Genomic DNA, 12,634 nt, shown 5'->3' with positions numbered 1-12,634 from the left:
ATCTCGAATGTTTTTACGTACTTACTCAGTATTGAATGCTGCTAATATTTATAGTAGTAATACAACTTTACAATTGCTAGCAGTATTGCTGAGCACTGAAGCATCTAGCCAAGATATCAGAACGCAACGTGTACATGTCATTTCTGTATCCCTTCCCCCATTTTACGTGTCCTTGTTGCTAATGAGAAACCCTCTTGGCTTTGTGAGTGAATGAGCAATTCCGAGGAATGTTTCAGCAAGTTGAACCTAATTGCACAAGAAAAAATGTCAAGCAGGCTTTACACCTGACATTAGATGAAATTGCTCACCGTATCTAAAGCTTCTGAGTATGTGGATAAAACAGTGGCCGCCACGGGAGCCAAGGGGTCTCGCGGGGCGTTGTTCTGGGCTTCTAGAGCGATCTGGGACATTCTTCTCAATGACGAAGAATGTTTATCTTGGCCAAAAGAAACAGAGTGGAAGGATAATGGTTTTCTACATTCAAAGTCTGAAAATCAATGAACCAAGAATGCGATGACAACCACAAACCCAAGACGGATTGCAGAGCGGCACAAATCTTGAATGATTTGGTCCTCGATAGGGCTCTCGCCATCGGACAGGAATATTATTACAGGGGTTCTGTAGTATAATCCCACGTAAACGCTTCGCAGATCGATCAGTAATGGAGACTTACCTCTCTGTGCTCCAGTGTTGCTCCATAACTGACTGGACACGTTGAATGGCAGCAGTGAAGTTTGTGCCTGCTGAAGTTTGATAACGTAACACAGCGTCTAGCAAGTTGTCAGGCGAGCTGGAGAAATCGTTGACCACGGCGTCCACGACAGACTGATCAAACAGGATGACACTGTAGGAGTCTCGTCTAGCTGCTTGTGAACCAGCGACTGCTGCAGCTCGGGCAGACCAGAAGCTGTACAAGGACGACAGAACAGCGCCAAACCTATTGTTAGAGCTTCGAATAATTTTGTCCGAGGTGGGTGTATTCCTGAGAGGTTGCCGATCTCTCCGACACATGGAGCGAGATCTATCATTATAATCAACATGCGTTGTAATATTCAACACATGACATGCAATACCTATCTGCCACAAAGATTCTGGCGTGCATAGATTAACGACATTGCTATAGAACAAAAGAAAAATGACTTACACGTGAAACGCTTGCTGCATCACCACGGGATTCCTGCAAGAGAAATGATGCCCATCATTGGAGATGTATCCGAGGCTCTCTAGGGGGGTGTTTGGATCCATCGGAACGTGAAAGAGAGGCAAAGTACAAAAAGAGGGCTGAGCGGCATTTCCCTCTGCAGTTGTGTGTTCAGGACCTGGGTATCAAGATCAGTAACCAACTAAGATCAGTAAATAAGATAACCTTACCACTGCACATGGCGTCACTGAATAGGGAATGTGGTCAGTGCCACGGACAAGACACTGTAAAACTCACCACTTTGCAAAGTTTGCTTGTTCTTCCCGGGAGTATGGATCTTTGAAGCCTGTGGACATGAGATCAGCCAACATGATGATAACATGCCGACTCACCACTCCGTCGCCAGAAGAGATTGTGTGTCAAAAAGTCTTTAGGACGGTCCGGGGTTGGTGACACTCTCTTGGATATATGCAGAACTTCAGGGTCCAATCTGCACGAGGTAACATCCTGCGATCGACAGTAGTCAATGTGTACGTGTCTGCCCAATGTCTGGCAGACAATGTTGCACATCATCGGTGCACCCTCATCGTTTGAGGAGAAGCGACGGCCTTCAACCTCGAGACTTGTACCATCTGGGCCATCGATTGCCCATTGTGACGAAGACATGGATCCGTGTCTGGTTTCATGTTCTTGTTGGGGGTGACCTGTCGTAATGGTTTGTTAAATGTCACTGCTGAGATACATCAAACAGTACCCACCGAGCGGTAATGTACAATAGTAGCCACAGTGCTCACACCTTCAAATACGAGAAAAAGTGAGGAATGGTCACGGGGTGAAACGAAGATCCGAACCTTGCTCTGCAAAAATGCACCACTTTTTCGTCCAAACTATGATTATGCTTACCCTCATGGGCTGCTAGGCCCGGGGGTATCGGTTTGGAACATTTCAGTCGTTTTGCCACTATTCAGAGAATGGTGAATGCCAGCATGGAAGGTAAGCAACTCGCATACAAACCTTGTGAATACTGCGAAGCAGGGTATTCTGTTAGCTGAGAATATACCCAAGACAAACACACCACGCCACCTTCGTGTACTGGAATGTCTCGTGCTTTCCAGTGAACGTCGCCTCGATTGATTGTGGCGCAGTCTCTATTTCGCAAATGCCGTCGGCAGTGCACAGCTTGGGACATGGGTGTTCCTCCCTATTGACATGTGATTACAAAGACACATGATATGAATGATCATCGACAAACCCGCAGAGATGAATAGCACCGTCTTGCAAGCCGTGAAGATGGTCTGCACTCGCACAGAGTCTCTTACAAAGTTGGCAGGGGAAAGAGCAAAGTCGAGCATCACACTGATGTTGGTCATGGTCCACGTCACTGCGGTACAAAACATGTTAAATATAGAGTAAGTGTTCATCGCTGGTGACCTACATTGGAGTGCCACATATACCGCGGCAAGTTGGAGTTGATCCGTCAGCCAACCTAAACTTTGACAGCTCACAAGGCTAGACATATTCTAGTACTTAAAAATGGCCTGTTCAAGGATCAAACATACCTGACCGCAAGCATGGACAGTAGCAGCACACAGATGATCGTCTTCTGCATGCGCGATCACCTAGATAACGGGTTCAGTGGCTTTCTTACCATGAAGATTATATATCTCGCCTTTGTACATTCATTTAGACATCCCTGTCTCCCAAAAAGTTTGCAAGTTTGACCGCAGAGATGCGCATTCACAAGACACCTGGAAAGGGTGATCTAATGTAAGGTCGTGTACGGATATAGTCACGAGAAAAACTTTCATGTGATTGCCTGGATGTCCCGCTCTGAAAATTTATCAATCATTGACTAAGAAAGTACAGATAATGACTTACGACATCGTACAAGCCTTGGTCTCTCCGAATAACGCACAGAAATCGCAAGAATGTATGCAAGCATGAGATGTCTGGCAATTATGCTGTCCATCGTGCAATCTACTTTGAATGCAGAGCAGCTCGCAGCTTGCACATTTCAGCTTGCACAACTGCAAGTTGCTCTTCAAGTCTATTGTTGCACCGCCAAACGTTCTCATGAGGTCGCCAATGCTTGCTTGCCCGCTTGGAAAGCGAGCAACATTCAATGATATCCACTCGCGAACGTGAGCGATGCGCAAATCGATCAGATTGTCGATATGAGCAGTCAAATTTCCAACCCAAACAACGTCTGCCATGTGCTGGCGAGAATCATAATCTTGCCAAGCACGAGACAGGACGTGCAGAGCGGCCTCATGAGAGGACTGCTGCCCCTCCACTAATGAGAATTCCGACGCAGTATCAGGCATGTCAATTGGAACACCATCATCCAGGTTCTGTATAAGTGTCAGGTTAATCGCTATTCAAACCAAAGACAGTAGAAGTGTTTTATACCTTCAAAGGTTCCGGGCAAGGATCAACCTCTTGCAGTCCAAACGCTAGAGCGTTGGGTAACATTACTGAAAGAAGTTGTGCTCGATGTGAGGCCATCGATTCTGTGATGCATCATGCGTCAACTGGACTGTTTGATTATTTCTGAATCTAAGAATACCCACGTGAGAGAGCGCCCCAATCATTTGCCTGCGAATGTTTGAATCAATGCCCTCACGAATGACTGAAATGTACCTTCAGTTTTGCCATCAAGGTCTTCATCACATGAAGGAACTCTCCCGCTGTATTATGAGTAAGTTTCTGTTTGTCCAATTGACGCTTAAGGGCTGGAAACAGCTTGTAGAATTCTTGCGACTCAATCACCGGCCTATAGAACGATAAAGTTGTCCGTAAAAATACACACAGAAACACTGCGCATACCATGGAATTATATTCAACTGCCCAGCGTGGAGGCGAGAAATGAAGTTGGCCTCTTGTTCATCCTGGACAATCTTGTGAAACTTAAGAGCGAACCTAAGTGTGAACTTCAGTATGCGCTCATCGGGGCACGATCATAAACAAACTCTTTAGCTATATCGGATGTGTCTGAATCTACGACGTCCTAAAGTTTCCAAGTTCAGTGATACGAAAAGGGACCGTCAGAGGGGGAAAATTACCTTGATGATGATCACTAATGTTGATTGAAACAAATTCGGGTTGGCTGCTGGGTCTAGAACAGTCGCACTGGACTGGAATGACTGAAATAGTCCTGTGATATCGCGGCTTAAGGCGAAGTTATTCCGGAATAGCACCTATGAAACGAGGTCAAGCTCCCATTTACAACATAAAAGTGGTGTCAAACCAAATTAGAGATTGCAGTATTGAAAAGGACAAGCAAGGTATCTTCTTGAGCTGAACGTTCAATACTATGGACACCTATTGGGTGAGAATGTCAACACGTTATATCGCAATTATGACTATCTCGACATGCCTTCAAAATCCAAAGCAACCACAAGAGCATCTTTGGTCGGAGTCACTGACATCCATACTCCCTCTGTTGTGCGCATCGCTGATCCAGCAAAAGATGTATCCACAAGATGGTTCAAGGAAAAGCTTTTCCCCACTGATTGTTCACCCATAGATGACACGACTTTGACAGGCTTGAAGTTATATTAGAAGTTAATAGGTTTAACAAATCGTAGGGCATTCATAACATCCGCACCTTTTTGGCCATGTACGACTGGAACAAAGATTCATACCAACCAAAGGACAGGTGATCGACAATACGGTTGACTTCCGCACCGAGAAGGGATTTCTCCAGCTGAGTAGAATACACCCCGTCCTTTAGCGGGATGAAACGATTCTCCATTGTCAGGGCAATCTGGATAGGAATGAGGCAGAGGAACTCTGCCAGCCACTCTCCAGCGCGAAATTTCGACACGCTCCACTCCGCACCACCAAGGTGACTATTACGAAAAGCAGAGTGTGTCGTTGAAGAGACATCAATGCTCTTGAGAAGATTTCCAGTAGGCTTCTTTGACGTCCTTTCGAAGGTTGAAATAAGATCATGGAAGTGCGGTATGAATCTATCATAGTCTTGTTCTGTAACGAACACCAACGTTCGCTGACACCTCTTACTTGAAGAAGTGATTGTTTCCCGCTGGATGGCAGTAAGAACCGGGAAGCGTGTCCATACTTCGGCGTGACAATCAATGAGGCAGCTATGGGCAGCGATATTTCCAGATTTTGCATTCTCTCCTCGGGTACTCCTTTCTTTGAAGGTGAACTCTGTCACTTTCCGGGTGATGTCAAGAGCAATAGATCGACATGATCGTGTGTTAATGTCAAGTGTGACCAAATGCACGACATTCCGGTTAATCAACGACGTCAGAAGTAGTGGTTGGTCCAATGGAAGATTGGGGATCTCAAGTGGGATGCCATCCGTTGAGCCAAATGTGCTCCAGTGGTAGGCAGTTAGTATCAAGTCAGTCCCGTGGACATGAGACGTGAGTAAGCAAGAACCATCCGGAGTCGAGTAGATTGCCGTTGGAATCTGGATGAGATTGAGCGTTGCGGGCCTGTGATATACGAATTAGATGTCTTTCACTCTTGTAAGCGCAAAGTCTCACCTGAACTGCATGGTCGTCAAGGAGTAAACTCTGGCCTGTGCCAATGTATCAACGAGCAGCAATTCTTCCCCGCCGTGTATGAAACATGCATGTTTGATAGAAGTCCCTTCAGGATACCATTGCGTCAAATTGATTGCACTGCCGTTGGCCTGGAAAACGACACGGCTATCGTCGTGAACGAAGATGTGTAACAAGAGCTGATGGTAGATTCGTTAGGCATATCCCAGCAGATTCCTAGTAGAACGAACTTTCTCTGTGGCAACAACGCTGAGCACATGCTTCGACTCATCGAAAGCCAGAACAAATTCGCCAATCTTATTGCTATGTAGCTTTTTCCCGCGGCCACCATGAACCAAGGCGCCCTCAATAGCAGTGAGATGTTCCAGGTACATCGTCAAGCTTCCAAACCCATCAGTCGTTGCAAGCAAGATCTTCTCGCCTGGAAGTAGTTGCGCTCTCCTGCGATCAACGGAGTTCTGCATCAGTTACATATCGGTGTCGAATTGTCTAGAGCACATACACCACTGAATGACCCAAGGGTAGCTTGAATGAGAACGAATTCGTGAACTTGGGTGAAGGAACCACGCTGGAATCTAACTGCAAGGAATGCAAATCCTGCGCTGTCAATTGCATGAGATGAACTGTAAATTTCAGCTTTGGCTGCTCGAAATTTTCCCTTGAACCAGTTATTTGCACCGAAGACGGTGCTAGAGACCATAAGCCTCGTCCATTCTCGATGGCATCAATAAGAGAGGTGTGCCTGCCAATTTATAAATGTGGTGAAGTAGAAACGCTGTAAAATTACTTACGAATGAAAATCTATCTGCGAATGGGCATTGAAGGAAACGATCAACCTCTTTCGTGAATCGGCCTGTTGTTTTTCTTCACTGCTGACCGCTTCCCTACGAAACTGGGCAACACACTTATTGATTTGTATGTGCAGCGTCAAATGAGTCAAAGTTGTTGTTTGCATCATTAGAAGTGATCTGAAGTGCGCCAACGCAGCAGCCCTGGTACCTGCGACGACTTTCTTCAGGACAGGTAACTTCTCGGTGTCATCCAACTCAGCGAGGAATTGAGTGTCACTGATTGCAGATGCAGCAGCCTCTGCTTCGTTGAATGTCTTATCGACGAACTGGGAGTCTTGTCCAGACGAGATGAAGGAATTGAAGCCATTCAAGGCAGTGTTGATCAATCCCTTTGGCTGCTGATGCGGAGAAGCACTTCGTCCCATCATCCTGACAGATTCCCTGACATGTCGTATATCCTCGTCGAGAATGAAATTCAAGAAATCTTCGTCTTCCATCTTGATGTCTGGAAATTGACGAAGTAGGCTTTGAGCGACATAAATTCGTTGCTTGTAGCTCTTGAAATCGCGACTGTCAATTTTCTCGATACACAGCTTTTGCACTGTGTGACGAAGCTCTTCCCCTATTTCTGGATATAGCTCAATGATAGTTGAAAGTTCATCTAGACAATCCGTCACTATGATGCAACTTCATCACGTAGACAGATGAATACCTTGAACCTTGGAGCTATGCTGTACGCTCATCATGGAGTGAGGGGAAGAGCTACTAAGTGAATGAATCAGAAATGATTGAGGCTGTTCCAAGCGCGACTCGGTAGCGTGTTCGGGTTCTGAACAGAGTGTTTATTATCAAACGAATTGATTGCATAGACGATATACCTTGAGTTGCAGGGCAGTCCTGCTCGTTTTTAGCAGAGTAAGGGAAGGAATCATGGGTGAAAGTACTAAAATGATCGAGTTAGAGATGCAAGAGAGTGATGTGGAGGGATGCTCACGGAAATTTCTGAATAATGGCGTCAACCAATGCCCAATGGAAAATGGGAGTAAGAAGGGGCGAGTCATCCTCCAACTTCCTCCTGGTTCTGGCCTCTGTCAATGTGTTGGAAGCCCAGACATTCGACAAAATATCGGCTGACTCCTGCTGCCACTGATTGCACAGTTGCGGAAAGCGATCTCGAAGGCCTGCATCCAGTAAAAGATGAAGTGCGTTGACATCCAAATTCTCATTTATCCGCAAACTGTCATTGCACCTGAGGAGGCATTAGTTTTAAATACAGGAACTGGCTACGAAGAGTGACACCCACAGCCAATTGCTTAACTGGAGGCGGGTAATGGACTTGCGCGTCCACTTTTCAGCGATCTTCCTGGCAGGTAGATAACTGCTGGTCATGAACCCTTGAGTAGTCTCGCCGTGCAATAAGCAGGGCATATGCAGTCCAACATCCACTGTCATCTCCGGGTGAGCCTGGGGCGTGGTTATGTGACTGGACGTAGCCTACGTGCGGCTGTCAGCACTGAACAGTTACAACAGATTGGGCAAACCTTGAAACCAGGACGCGGTTTTATGGCTTCTTCTTGCTCGTTGGTTTTCATAACTTCGAATGTGAACATTCTGTCGTACTCGTCTTGGTTTTCATCCATTTCCATGGTGTCTTCGCCTTCCTGTCCACTCCATACAACGGAACGTGCATGCTCAGGGGAGATGAGTGCCATGACTTGATCACATATTGTGGTAAGGTATCTAATATCCTGTGTCAAAAAATGTTAACTGAAAATCACAGAGGATTAGACACACCGCATGAAAGTGACACGGGTGCGTTTCACGGATGAAGGAGCTGAGTCGTCCCAAGTGGCATCCTCGGGCCAGTAGATGACGAACACTTGTTCATCGGAGGTAGCTTCATAATTTGTTCGAACAATGTAAAGTCCAGACCGAAGGCTTGGTTTGGAAACACTGGACTCGCTGTGGTTCGTGACAAGCTGGGCTGCTCTACAAGAAAGGTTTATGAGGACGTCGATTTGCAGCTGGAAGCAGTAACTCACACGTGGTCATCGACAGCACCAAGAGACGACAAGAGTCGCACTATTTCCTCTTTGCTCCCATAGATGCCAATGGGCTTCACGATCAAGCCATCCAGCGCACTAAAGTCGACATTCGTCATAGACACATATGCACCGGGACAAATGGCATTGATAAATGTCCGGAGTGAATCCTGCGCAATAATAATTTTGTCCACTAGGAGCAATCAGCGAAGAAAGGCTCGAAAAGGAAAATGGAATCACCTAGCCCACCACTACCTCGTTCACTGACCAAGTCCAAAACCCGGTACATCGATTTAATTGACTGGACAAGGTCACGAGCATCATTTTCCGGAAGGGAATCTTCTGCGTCCGTCTGATAAAGAATGTGAAGATTTCAGCCCACATCATGAAGATCACGAGAAAAGTAAACTTACAAAGCCTTCTCCATCACCGGATTTTGCAGATAGATACACATCATCATCATCATCATTCGCATCCTTGGGTACGAGGGGCTTGTCTCTCCGAACTATGTGATCATCTTTCAATGAGAGTGCTTGTGATGCTGAACGACCATCTTTATCCATCTCGTCAAGACAATGCGGATAGGAAAGTGGATCACAGGAAATAGTTTTTGTATTCTGTGCCGAGTAAGATGTGGCGGTAGAGATATCGTGGCGCTGGCTCATAAATCGGTCTAAGCCGGGCGATTCAATCTCTGTATGAGTCCTTTCAAGTGTATTCGTGTGATCTGTAGTCTCATATGCAGCTCGACGTTCCGTGCCCACGGATTGGAGACCAGATCCTTCTTCGGTGATATTGTGAATATGCGCGACTACCGATTGGAGACCAGCGCCTTCGTCGACACCGAAGGTGGTATGTTGAACCTGCGCGACTATTGGTTGGGAACCAACATCTTCTTCCACACCAGAATGCGCATCCTGAAGTTGAGCAACCACGATAAATCAGAGCCAGTACAAAAATTGAAGTGCGAGTTCAAACACCTACCTCGATATGCGGAGATAATGATGCACCTTCAGGTTTGACGTCTTGGGCAGAGTCGTAGCTGCGGGAAAGTCTGAAGAACTTTTGTACTATCTCAGCGCCTGATTGATTCTAGTACAATTCGGCTCCTCGTCGACTTACAGAAAGTCTTCTAGTTACACCTTGCTTGACCTTCTGTAGCAACCGGCGAGTGTTACTACGGGGTGTCAGCTGGAACGTAGTACCTCGTCAGTCAACAGGCCCGCATTAAGTTTCAGTTTCAAAAATGAGCTCCTTACCGAGCTTTCACCAACTGCAGTTGCATCACTGACAGCGGCTTCCACTAGCAGAATCGGAGGTTGTGGCCCAGTGGAATATCTCCTTCGGGAATTGAATACATCTTCGTTCATCGTGAACTCAGGTAGTTGAACTTGTTGAAGGCGTCTATCAGGATTCAGTACCAGTACTAGGAGTTACTAAGTGGGAGAAAAATGGCGAGGTTAAGGCTTCCAGATTGATCACAAGCCTGAGTGCTGGCACGACCATGACGGAATGATCATCTATAACGGGGTCCTCGTGACCTCTGAATCGTGCCTTACTCTTTTCTGTTAGCCGCCGTTATGACTTATTTCTGACCACGACGAGTACCTTCACAGAGGCTTTCGGCCGACTTGCGTGTTACCCATGTTTCTCCCTCGCTTCGTACCTATCCGTTTCGCCCCGAGGGTCCCAGTACGTGCTTAGTAGTGTTACAGTAGTGTTTTCTGGAACTCGAATAGCAGAGACTAGTTCAAAACCTTCGACCGAGAACCTCAGGCTGTGTCAGCACACCGTCAACGCCACAGAGCTATAAATATCTCTTCGAATGATCTCTTTCGTAACATGGCAGTGTCTAGATTCTAGAAAGCTAGACTAGAATCTAGATATGCACAATAGCTACTCAGTACTCAGCTAGGGCCAAGCAATGTTGCGCGCATACTAAATCGCTTTGATCTAGAACATATAGTTGTCTGGATGTCCGCTCCCAGAAGCTACAATCGGATACATGACCTGACGGTCTTTCCTTTCCTGAGAAACCATGGATAACTTCTCCTCCCCAGTCCGACACGACTCACTCCCATCAAGTCGACAAGAGCCATGGGAGAAGGAACCTCTATGCCCTTCCTCCGATTCTGTGTTGCATGGCAATTTTGAGGGGCGGAATGGTATTGAAAGTGTAAAGTCTTTTTTGCCCTCGAGTCTTCGTTCTGAGGATTTGGAGAATCTTCAATGTGACATAAACTTGAGTATGGCATCAGTGAATCCATGAGTCCTCGATATTGTAGCCGTGTGAACTATAGAATAATCTAATTTTGTGCGTGCTACACATAACAATTTATACAGCAAAAAAACCGAGTTGTTGGTACATGACCATGTATGCCTGCAAATGTAGACTACATTAAAGAGTCCACGACGAGATCACGATTTTGCGCCATCATGCCCAGGAAGTGATAGAAAGACTTTTGCATTAATTTTGTTGGGTATTCTCGTTTTCTGTTATTAATGTCTTGACCTACAAGGCTATTGAAGGCTTTATCGTGGAAAGTATTGGACGCAGAACAATCCGATGTGTCCGAAGAATCCGAGAACGGGACGATCAGGAAGGAGCATAGTACGAGCGCATCCCAAACGAGCAAAATGAGCGACGCCTGACGTCGGCTCGCACGTTTCAATATATTGCTAAAATTTCATTCCTATTTCGTCCGCACATAAAGTGATTCGTATTTCGTAGGAACATCTCAGTCCGTTTTCAAGAGACTGAGATGTGAGTACATAGTTCTACCTAACGTTTACAAAACTAACAAGACCTAGATACTTTGTCGTTCTAGGTACATACAATGTTAGAGTCCGTTTTCAAGAGACTGAGATATACTTTGTCGTTCTAGCTTCGTCGTGACTCGTCCGCTCGCCTTAGAACTCAATAGGTTATGAGCCCTGACACGACCATGGACTCCACGCTCCCCAGTACCAATTCCGCATTGTTTAACGTCCCCAAACTAGCCGAAGACGGCAGTAACTGGATTACCTATAAGGAGCGGATGCTCACTGCAATTGGTGCCCAAGGTTTGATGCGTTACGTTGACGGCCGTGCAATAAAACCTGTCCCGTTCAAAGTCGATGCGAAGACACGCGTGGTCTCGAAGCCTGATGGCTCGATACCTACGCAAAAGGAGATGGATGAGCTGGACGAGAAGATCGATGAGTATTTTCAAAAGGACTCACTCGTGAAGCAGCAGATTTTCAGCACGATCACGGATCGGCTGTTACTGCGAGTGCAGAAGCTCGAGGGCGCTGCACAGATCTGGGAGGAGATCCGCGATATTCATGAAGGCAAGACCGAGCTGGTCCAGATCGACCTTCGTCGACGTCTGCAGGATCTTAGATGCGACGAGAGCACGGATGCTAAGGCTCACCTCAGTGAACTCCTGCGCCTACGCGAGTCCCTAGCGGGCATGGGAGCCGACGTCGAGGACCGTGACTTTTACGCCATCATATTAGGCTCCCTTCCGGAGTCATATCGACCCCTCTTGTCCTCCATAAATGCGGCCTCCAAAGTCACCCAAAAACCAATCACCCCCTACGAACTAATAAGTGTGATTAGCGAGGAATACGAGCATAGAATGCTCACAGAGCGTCGTCCGAGTAAAAAGGGCGCAAACTCAGCCCTATCTGCCACTAGAGCTCCCAATAACAGACAGAAGGCCTCGAATAACTCCAACGCGACCACGGGAGACATTGTCTGTTTCAATTGTGACCGTAAAGGCCATTACAAACAGGACTGTTGGCGTGCGGGAGGAGGAAAAGAGGGGCAAGGTCCCAAACAGACGCAGCGAAGAGGTGGACGCGCTCCAAGAGAAGGCGCGAATGCAGCCAAGCAGTCTAGCAGCCAAGATGACTACGCATTTGTAACGTCAGACTTGGCAGGCGTTGCAGAAGGTTTGAACGTACCTAGTAATCGCCGTGGGGCCATCATGGACTCTGGCGCTACGTCGCATTTCTGTCCTGACCGCACTAAGTTCAGCAACTTCGTCTCTATCCCGCCTCAGGATATCCATACCGCTGATGGGTCAGCCATTAGTGCCATAGGTCGTGGAGATGTCAAAATCGACCTACCTTTGGGAGACAAAC

The 12,634-nt window shown here is 46.7% G+C and overlaps 1 protein-coding gene across 1 annotated transcript; it reads right to left on the bottom strand.

Annotated features, from left to right (window-relative positions):
- Positions 1-63: 63 nt before the first annotated feature.
- Positions 64-10,063, bottom strand: HD556DRAFT_1356257 (uncharacterized protein). Its single transcript, XM_041302486.1, has 44 exons — positions 9,766-10,063; positions 9,629-9,697; positions 9,491-9,568; positions 8,920-9,423; positions 8,747-8,858; positions 8,507-8,699; positions 8,259-8,453; positions 8,006-8,204; positions 7,768-7,958; positions 7,459-7,713; positions 7,343-7,407; positions 7,177-7,293; positions 6,465-7,125; positions 6,176-6,415; positions 5,904-6,114; positions 5,656-5,852; positions 4,749-5,604; positions 4,518-4,686; positions 4,389-4,462; positions 4,204-4,338; positions 4,111-4,148; positions 3,968-4,060; positions 3,782-3,914; positions 3,712-3,736; positions 3,551-3,651; positions 3,020-3,492; positions 2,948-2,971; positions 2,811-2,889; positions 2,701-2,760; positions 2,577-2,650; positions 2,394-2,522; positions 2,225-2,342; positions 2,156-2,165; positions 1,993-2,101; positions 1,900-1,937; positions 1,534-1,845; positions 1,439-1,487; positions 1,372-1,388; positions 1,145-1,319; positions 1,074-1,091; positions 674-1,021; positions 529-618; positions 309-474; positions 64-246 (listed from the first exon to the last, which is right to left on the bottom strand). Exons 1-44 carry the CDS (start codon positions 9,874-9,876, stop codon positions 163-165), a joined length of 7,395 nt encoding a protein of 2,464 aa, XP_041162478.1. The 5' UTR covers positions 9,877-10,063; the 3' UTR covers positions 64-162.
- Positions 10,064-12,634: the final 2,571 nt, after the last annotated feature.

The sequence above is a fragment of the Suillus plorans genome, assembly GCF_016647745.1.
Source record: "Suillus plorans strain S12 chromosome Unknown HD556scaffold_16, whole genome shotgun sequence".
In the NCBI taxonomy this organism is placed as follows: Eukaryota; Fungi; Basidiomycota; class Agaricomycetes; order Boletales; family Suillaceae; genus Suillus; species Suillus plorans.
Note: the sequence above shows the minus strand (reverse complement) of the source record. Positions and strands in the feature narration are given on the sequence as shown.

Excerpts from the sequence above, each read along its gene's own strand:
- HD556DRAFT_1356257 (XM_041302486.1), bottom strand. The coding sequence starts at position 9,876 with ATGAACGAAGATGTATTCAATTCCCGAAGGAGATATTCCACTGGGCCA. Across the intron at positions 3,915-3,967 it reads CAGTTGAATATAATTCCATG|GCCGGTGATTGAGTCGCAAG; the intron begins GTATGCGCAGTG and ends ATCGTTCTATAG. Across the intron at positions 2,651-2,700 it reads CTGTCCATGCTTGCGGTCAG|CCTTGTGAGCTGTCAAAGTT; the intron begins GTATGTTTGATC and ends GAATATGTCTAG.